At 35.5% G+C, this 9,991-nt stretch overlaps 1 protein-coding gene across 10 annotated transcripts in view; it reads right to left on the bottom strand.

Annotated features, from left to right (window-relative positions):
* LOC129240550 (2-oxoglutarate dehydrogenase complex component E1) overlaps nt 1-9,991 on the bottom strand; it is a 106,431-nt gene that overhangs the window by 78,713 nt on the left and 17,727 nt on the right. For 7 of the 10 annotated variants that reach the window (XM_054876430.1, XM_054876428.1, XM_054876434.1 and 4 more), the window contains 2 exons: nt 9,048-9,942; nt 8,815-8,969 (listed from right to left, as the gene is read on the bottom strand). In XM_054876430.1, the coding sequence (XP_054732405.1) occupies nt 8,815-8,969; nt 9,048-9,942 (1,050 nt within the window). Of the gene's footprint in view, nt 1-4,862; nt 6,018-7,587; nt 7,825-8,814; nt 8,970-9,047; nt 9,943-9,991 lie in introns of those variants that run through there. The other 3 variants (XM_054876437.1, XM_054876438.1, XM_054876435.1) reach the window with 2 other exon arrangements.

Raw genomic sequence — 9,991 nt, 5'->3', positions numbered from 1 at the left:
ATTATTAAGAGAATACTAAACAGTTACCAGCAAGCTCAAGATGTATAAGTATATACGCACTAAATCTTACAACATATGAAGTCGTTCCAATATTTTGTAATATCTAGCAATTACCGTCAGAACAGATAGTTTTCAGAGAAAAGAGATAAAAACGAGGAATCTCGTTGGCGATCTTTTACGTTTCGGCACTGAAACACAAGAGATATCGTACGCGGTCGTTTAAGTGTTATTAACAACGGTTATGGATTTTTTAAACAACATAAAATAAGCAGCCACGGTCATTTCTGAATACTTAAATAATTTATTTTGTAGTATTATGGCGTTCTTCAAGCAAACAAGCGAACTGTATACATAAATGCGCACATACATAATATCTGCTCATGACATTAAGTTTTACCGTTTCAAGGCAACTTCTGAAAAACAATACGCTTTAAATCCTTCACGATAGTTCGAGGGCACATTTTAGTAGCTGATCGGCAGGCCTTTAAGTTTAGTGCCTACGCAAAATAATAAGTTCCGTTAACTCTCCCAACTTTGGAATTTTCGAAAACATTGCAAATTTCCCTTGAATTTAAATGTAAGATTTGTTTGGTTTTCTATTTTTTGGCATAAAATTTTCGAAAATCCGCAGAAAATTCATAAAATTTAGCAAATTATTCCGTCATTGATAATATACCTACTTATGTGATCATACATACGTATGTCCGAATATGCATGTGTATAACACGAAAAACCGCACATGCTGTGAAAAACTTATTTCGAAATAAACACATGCAAGGGTGTGTATGTATGTACACCCACCGATATATTATTCCTCTAGATTTCTGCATATGTGCATTAGGGTACCTTATCAAGAAAAGTTTCGAATTTTTCACCTGATGTATGTGAGCTGGACCGATTTGAGAACACATCCAAAAATCTGGTTTTTTATAAATAAAATTATTTTTTTTTAATATTCTTCCCAAAAAAATACGCAGAGTTTAAGCTTATAATGTTTGCAAATTATATCGACGGAATCAAAATAAGGAGATTTTTTTAACTTTTTTTAGAATATAAGTCTAAGGAAATTTGAATAACTCAGTCAAGCCTTGATCGGTTTAGACATCGAGAGTATCATTGGAAGGGTTTTTCTCACCCATTTTTGTTTTAAAAACTTAATTTTTTATAAAAAACTCGATGATTGAGGTACTTTAAAATCGATCCAACTCACGTAAATCATAATATTGTCCTCAAATATTTGAAATATAATACATTTTACTATATCGATGGAAAAACGGTACAGTTTTCTTTGTATGAAGAGTGAACACCTTAGTGTAGGTATGTACGAGTATATACCTTATACATGTACGCTTTGTTAGAGAGCAATCTAAGAGCAACAACTCGTGTGTCCTCTGTCAATTGTTTTTTTTTATAATTTACCATTGGATTAGACACGTTTGGAATTTGTGCCAAGTTTTTGCGAGAAGGTGTACATTGTCAAAGTTACCGCTAGCTCACCGCTACTTGCTTATTGTACTCGTACATATGTCAATGTGCAGCAGTGATGGATAACATCGTTCTTTAACAGGACACATACATAGATCATTCCCATGGCAGCCAGTTCTACGTTACCGGAATGACTCGGGTTTTTTCCCGACCAAGAGCTGCCGCCCCAGTAAACTAACCCTGTCTAGTGTACCGTACCACACCCCCAATCTATCGCAGCATGTCTGCTCTCTTCATAGCTGGTATCGCAGCCAACCCTGGACCAGGGGTATTCTATTGCTGCAATTACCACAAACGGCTCCACCTGAACTCCACCTCGGTTAGGCGCAATAAGTGCAACGGGTGGTGCCATCTTAAGACCTGCTCAGACCTTAAGACACATAGGGAGTAGTCCACACTGTTTGTGGCCATGTGTTGCTACCGCCACTAGGCGGCCCCTGCCTCGACGGCTTCAGCAGCAAATGAGCCGGCACTTCAAACTGCCGCCACTAATCAAACCTTAACGGGTAGGAGCCCACCGGTGCAACACGACTTTCTCTCTCACCCACAACCCTCCTGCTCCAATCCTAGTGCGGGGATTAAACAACAGCTCTTGGCATTACCACCTTCCTAAGCTCCCGACTTCCGAATGCCGTTATCGGAGTCCAACCACCACCTATCGTAGACGAAGAGCTCCAACTTCCCCGAGAGTCCCGCGTAACCTTATCACAATTACATTCTGGATACTGTAGCAGGTTAAACTCCTACTTATCCAGAATCGAATCCGACATACTAAACATATGTCCGGCATGTAAAGGCACCCCGCATGACACTAACCACCTTTTCACATACCCCATCAAACCCACTCATCTAACACTCCTCTCCCTCTGGGCCCAACCTGCCGAAACAACAAGTTTCATGGCCTATGGGGCAATTCTTATGTTGGGTCTAATTAAGACGAAAGGAGTGTTGTGCAGTTTTGTAGACATTGCATGCCGAAATTCGTTTAACTTCAGTGCATTTTGAAGCCTGTTTTGATTCATGATTATTCCCCTTCAAAAAATGCTGAGAAACCCATTAACCAATAATTATTGTACAGTTGTCACATATGTATGTATCTACATATATGCAATTGTATAAACCAATAAATCCAAAGCCTCGACGACATTATGGAATTAGTGCAAAAGAGATATTCGTCCCGATAAGCGCTGATACTGGCAAACGTCCAACACAAACTCGTAGTAATCTGGCCGAAATGTTGTCTATTCGTTCTAAAACTTAGATGTCTTCCTCGATACTCGTATAAAAATGGCTTTGGTTGGCTAGTTAGCAAATAAACATATGTACTTATATTATAACAGTTTCGATGTTTACATGAGTTTGCTTTGCCAGTGGTTTTTGAGAACGGGTTAGGGCAACATTTAAAACGTGTTTCTAAATTTTTTTCATATAAGGCCTTTGATAGGGGTGACGACGATATGAAATACATACAAAAAAAAAAAAAAAAATTCTGCCGAAATGGAAACATATATAAGGAAACAATGTAAACCTGCATCTGTATGTAATTGCTTACCACTGAGTTGGCTTGTAATGAACAGAATAAAGTGCGATGTATTCTAGAAAGCCCTAAGGAGATAGCCAAGAAACATCGACGAAAAAAAATCAAATAAAACAGTGTAAAAATATCGGTTTTTTTATTCAGCCATTCGGTCTAAAAACTACCACAAATTGTTTATTTTTTTATGCGACACAGTTTATTCTGAATGCATTCGGAGCCAGTAGCTGCGTCGATTGCCAAATCATACGGCGAACAAAGGCGGGTGGAAACAATTTCGAAAGGTGACCACGACACCGCAATCAAAATTTAGAAAAAATATTTACTACACTTGGAAACTCGCCCGTAGCAATTGCTTGATTTTGGCAATTGTAAGCCTTTTAAATAAAATGTGTATGTATGCATGTACCCATGTACATAAATGCAACGAACTGTCGTCACTTGCAATTAAATGTTAGAAGTAAATGTTAATACGCAATATACAAACTATTTACCTAAACGCATATACATATGTACATATACTCGTGTATGAATGCATTATATATAAGTATGTATACATAAATACATCCTTTGCTAGGTGTTTCGGTTCAACACCTTTCCAATTTATTGTATAAACCTAGTTGATATCCTGCAAATAGGGAGACCCTACTCTAGGCAAAATACCTATTGAATTTTTTGTTTAATAAAACCCAGATTCTCCAGTACAAGTACAAAGACTATGAAATTGAAAAATTAATAAGTTGCATTCCTTACCGGGGAAATTTTTATATAAAAGTCGAAGGCCAATTAGCAAGAATTCTTCAAGAATTAAAAAAACGAAGAAGCCACGAGCACGTACATAGAACTAGCGATATTAGCCACCACTAGCATATGTGTATGTATTTTTATTTATTATACAAATTTACATATGTATAGTCCACTCGTCTTTCAACGACCTTGCATTACGTATATACACATACGTATGTATGTACGCCAAGAGTATACAACAGATATGGTAAGCAATCGGATTTCGAAGAACTTTGCCATCCTTACACCTTTTGCTGCATTTATAAAATTAAAAGGATTTTTTTTTTAATTTTCTTTATTTAATAGCGTGCATTTACTCATCTACAGGTTAAGACCATATTTCCATATTTATGTAAATGATAACTGATTGTAAATATATGTATGTATTCTTATTTATTATGGTAAACCGCATATATCGACAGCAACGTATACTACTTATAGCTTGCATTCATTAAAATTTAGTAAGAGTTTCACATAAATCGCTTGAAAGTTTCGGAAAATGATATATTGGATTTTCTAGTTGATGTGCTGCGTTAAGTTTCTCAACGAAAGTTTCTTGAACTACGATTTTGTCTACGAATAACTGGAATGGCTTGAGGATTAAATCAATCACTTCCTTTAATATGTAATAACCTTTCATGCATACTGTTATAAATTGTGTGTGAAACTTGTCGAAAATTGTTGCTTAGGAATTGATTATCTGTCCTAATTAAAATATCTGTCTTTGTACATACAAAAGCTAACCCTTTCCCAGACGCGCATCGTTATCAAGGAAGCATTTCCTCCTTCTACTTGTACAATTATGTAAATATTAAAGCAAAAATTCCAATTTGGTTGTGTGTATAAAAACACACTCGCTCAATTTGCAACTAAACCTTATATATAACTTATCACTTGTTTAGTTGGTTGAGCAAACCAATGCAGTGCATAAACCTCAACGAAAGTTCAGTGTAGAAAAAATAAAGATTATTATGTTATTTTATATACGTACATATGTACTCATATATGTATATCTAGTAAATATCAACTCTGCATCAATGTTTAAAATCTATACAAGTGCTGAGTAAGTATTGTGTTTATTTAAATATTTCAATTTTTTATTTAATAGTATCATGTAGACTTATAAATTAATAGCATTAAATCATAGGCAACGATAAATCATAAACAATAGAATACATAAATAAAATCAAGAAATAAAGAAGCGAACCAAAGCCCGCGACAGGGCTTTCACTTTTATAGGCACAATTATTTTACAAATTCTGAGTCATAATTAAATCAATGTTCTATTTAAATATAAAATCATAAACAATGTTGTTTATTTTTACGCATCTATAAATATTACTTTTATGTCTGCGTATGTGGGCAAAAAGATGTATACCAGCGAAAAGTGGAAAGCATTTCTATGACAAAAAGTAGCTGGCTGAGAATATCAGGAAAAAAAGATGTTTATAAAAAAATAACAAACCAGATATTGCTCATTTACGATTTCGCAATTAAATTTTCATTTGCACCTTAGTTGAAAGGACGAATATATACGTTGGTACCTGGAGCTGCCCATCGACAACGCACAAAAGATAAATTAACAATACATATTGAAATTAATTAATCCCTGATAGCTGGCTTCTTCGTAGTTCACAACTACTTTGTTACAGCAATTCATTGACGTTTTCTTTAGCGTGTTTTCACGAACAATCAAAAACAACAAATTAAATTATGCTGTCAATACACAAATTAAAACATTCACATAAACAAGCATTGTTCTGCTTCTATTTTAAAAATATTTGCATTTTTGTTCGATATATTCACATCTTTGAGTTTCACAAATGTTGAGACGATCTTTCTCAATACATAACTTAACAGTTTATCTTTATATCGTATTAATTATACTCTTTTTTTACAAATGTCGACAGCAGAAACTGCAATAACCATATATGTACCTATGTAAGTAGTTATTTATTATGCTGGTCAATAAAAATAAAACAAAAAATAATTTTATAAATTAAGTGTCCATTATTGTTGTGGGTTTAAGTCGCAGATTGTGGATGCGTGTACCTACTGAAATATCTCGAGCTGGTTGTTGACTTCATTGTGCATCACGTCGTATTCAGCCATTTAGACCGTCGTAGCATCGTTGAGCAGTGCGTTAAGCTCACGGGTGTGCTGCACCTTGGAGCCGGTGGCAGCAGAAGCGCTGCATGGCCTTCCAATGTAGCTATAGTAAAAAATTAAGTGAGGAAGGAAAGAAAGGAGAGGAAGGAAAATAGCACAATGATTGTTTGTGCAAAAGTGGATTGGAAGGAAAGATGGAGGAATGGTTTGTGGGACGAAGTTGTAACAAAAAACATAGGAAGGAAACAAATTTAATGAATAAATATTAGTTAAAAATTTATCAAGAAAAATGTTGTTCATAATGGAAATATTCGAAATTTATGGAACAATGCAGCGATAAAAATTTAAGAAGCGATTTATGGCATACATTTCAATGAGTGATTCAATGCCTAATATTGATTATGCAATTTTTATGATGAATTAAACCAATCCGGCATTACATGCCATTTCTATTCGTCACATTCAAAATATATGTAAATGCCAAATTCGAAACCCGACATTATGAGCGAATTCAAACATGCAAAATTAATTATTATTAAATGAGCGACTGATGGTTAATGGCACGCACTTGAATGAATAGCAAAAATGTAAACCTGAAATTGTTATTTACTCCATTTAAGGTTTATATTTTCGTTTATTAGTGAGATGATAGCCAATTACATTTTAGTAGTAGTCCTAGAATGATATTTTATTCGATAACGGATAACTACGGAGCTCTTCAAGTTTACTCTCTACATATGTAACAAACTCTACCCTACCCAAATTACTCAAATGGAACAGCTTTATATAAAGTATTTATTTCTATTATGGCCATTTGCCCAAAACACATACAATTACTTTAAAGATTTTTAACATCGAATCTCTTGAAATCAACGAAATATTGTATTCATGTCCACATTTCAGGCAGCCAGAGTGAGCGATTTGTACGGCGTCGCAGTAGAGTGATAATGTAAATTATTTAATTGTATTTGAAACCGATCGGATGCTTCTCTTTTGATCTTCAAAGTTGGCTGTACTCGTTAATAGATTGACAAACATTTTGCAAAGACAACGGATAAACGAGAAAATACAAGGGGTGCAACAAACACTATGAGCATGCATACAAGCTACATGTATGTATATGTAAATGGCACGGAAATTCATGGAGGAGAGGTCTCAAAACGAAAAATTTGGTGTGATGTCAAATGGTTAATCGAATGGAGGAAGAATAAGATGAAGCGTATTAGTTAAATCACAACATTAAAACACTGAAAACATAATGCGTGCATTCAAAAACTAACTTCAACCAATTTTGCGCTACCTTACTTTCGGTTCATTTAATTAATAAAAATTGAAAAAATACAATTTTGGCAAAATCAAATTAGAACTTAAAAACTCTGTCAAATGCAGAAATTTTGGAACTTTGTGTTTCAATGGTCTTTCTAAAATATATGTAAGTCGGAATTTTGTAAATGCTATGCCAAAACCGTACATGAAAAAATAAAATTTTAACGCACAAACAAGTGAATAAGGCCATAAATTGTTCCAATGATTTTTGTTGTTTACAGAAAATAATAGATTTTATGCAAATGTAAATAGTTAGCGAAACATTCGCTGCTGCAGCGCATCGCCCCATTTAATTTCGGCATACACATTTGTGCGCTGTGAGAATGCAGCTCGCGCTCTTTCCTCACCTAATTTTACGTCCAAAGTTGTATTTTGGCGAAATGTCCTGGATGCCAGCGGGCTTATTGAAATTGCCTTGCATATCACGAACTTCGCGCATATCGAAATAGTCGACTGGTTTCTGATCGCCTGCGGCGCCGTCGGCCTTTTCATTGGCGAACATGCGACTCAACCACGGTTTCGATTTCGAATCGGAATCGGAAGCAGAGTCGGCATTAGTTTGTCTTGTGGTCTGGGTAGAGGAGCTGTAACAATAACACACACACAAAGGATGGATTTTGTTCTTTCGGCATTCGAAGTTACGAGTTTATTAAATTATTCCTTTGCATTCGCAGTGTGGCTGTTTTTAACAATTCCACGGTGAACATATTTAACACTTTAATACAGTATTTACACATGTATATGTATATATGTATTAAACATATATATATATATATATATATATACGGCACTCTTTGTTAGAAGAGCGTATCTATACAGATAACGTTTTAGTAGGAAAATGAAAAATATTAGTTTTTGGATAGAAGTGATTTAAAATAAACAAAGGGGAAATCATTTAATTACAAGAACAAACTCTCAAATAAAAAAAAACATTTCATAACTGTGCTGTCAGAATTAAACATAGTTTCATTTTTAAAAGAACTGTGATTTGCGAAAAAATAAAAAAACGCTCGCTTCATGAAATTTTGGGATTTTGCTTGATTGGATACTAGTTTTTTATTAATTTCCCTTGCCTGAGCATTAAATTATATCAAAAATGTGTATTTCAAGAAAAAAGTATATTTTTACGTTTTCTATAAGTGAAAGTAATCTCTTTTCTAACATTTGTTATTCTAACCTAGCGTAACCTTATACCGACACACGTTACCGACAACTGAGTAATACCATAGCGATAAGCATACAATAGATTAAGACTACATGAATGCAGTTAGAAAATTTTGTATTGCATGTATGTGAATTTCAATGCATATATTGCATATGTGTGAATTTAAATGACTCCTTCATAGTTTTAAAGAACATAGTACTCAAAAATTAACTGGGATAGAATATATTTGAAAACTGAAATCGCTTTTGACACACCACATTACAAAATCATAATGTGTTAGCATGTACTTATGCGGTTTTCTCAATAACTCTTAAAAAAATATTCAATATAAAAAGAAACAAGTCGTAAAACGAACAGAAGAAAAGAAAAGAATGATGAAACCTTCATGCTAATATTAACAAAGACTTACCCAATATCTTTATCGTGGTTTAGTGCGGTCAGGAAACGAGGTTGCACATACGTCCAGGCACCCTGGTTCTTGTGCTCCTCCTGTACCCAGAACAAGTCAGCATTCTTATATACGTTGCTTTGTTCTTTGACTAAGTCGAATGGGAAGGGAGAAATCTAATGCATAACGAAACAAGGCACAGAAAAATCAATAAACCTTAAAATAACTCTAAAAATGTTTAATAGATTCCCAACCTGTTCCACACGCACGATGGCGATGTCTTTTTCTAATTTCTTATCCTCGCGTGCCTTTAGCAGGTCGTAGAAAACACGTCCAGTACAGAAGAGCACTTTTTTCACATTATTTGCGTTTTCAGCAGCAGGGCCTTCGTCAGGAATTATGCGTCTGAATTCACTACATTCGGCCATTTCCTTGAATGGACTTCTTGCTAATGGATGACGCAACAGAGACTTGGGAGTCATTATAATCAAAGGCTTGCGGAAAGGCAAGGCGATCTGGCGACGCAAAATGTGGAAATAATTAGCTGGAGTTGAACAGTTGGCAACGATCATATTAATGTCATGCAATTGTCGAATGGCAAACTCTTCAGACTCGGGTGGGAAATAGTCGGGATCATCAGCGCATAGGTTCAGGAAGCGTTCTAGACGACCCGATGAGTGCTCTGGGCCCATACCTTCCATACCATGAGGCAAAAGACAGACCAATCCAGATTGGCGAACCCATTTGGCTTGACCGCTCGCGATAAACTGATCGATAATACATTGAGCAGTGTTACAGAAATCACCGAACTGAGCTTCCCACAACACCAAAGCATTGGGGTTAGTCATAGAATAGCCGTGTTCGAAACCCAAAACAGCAAACTCCGAAAGGGAACTATTCGAAACTGAATAAGGTGCTTGATCGGGATACAGGTGCTGCAAAGGATTATAGACTGCTTTGTCCACCAACTGGTGATGTAATACATGATGCCTGTGTGAGAAGGTGCCACGCTCAACATCCTGACCAGACAACCTCACATGAATACCCTCTTTAAGCAGCGATCCAAAAGCCATTGCCTCTGCTAAGGCCCAGTCAGCAATCCCCTCGTCAACCATTGCCTTGCGAGCAGCCAACACACGTAGCAAACCCCTGAAATATTCAAATATTATATTTATTTGTATTCATCGCAAAATGGCAA

This window comes from Anastrepha obliqua, chromosome 3 (genome assembly GCF_027943255.1).
Source record: "Anastrepha obliqua isolate idAnaObli1 chromosome 3, idAnaObli1_1.0, whole genome shotgun sequence".
Classification (NCBI taxonomy): Eukaryota; Metazoa; Arthropoda; class Insecta; order Diptera; family Tephritidae; genus Anastrepha; species Anastrepha obliqua.
The sequence above is the reverse complement of the archived record's forward strand: the minus strand, read 5'-3'. Positions and strand labels throughout refer to the sequence as shown.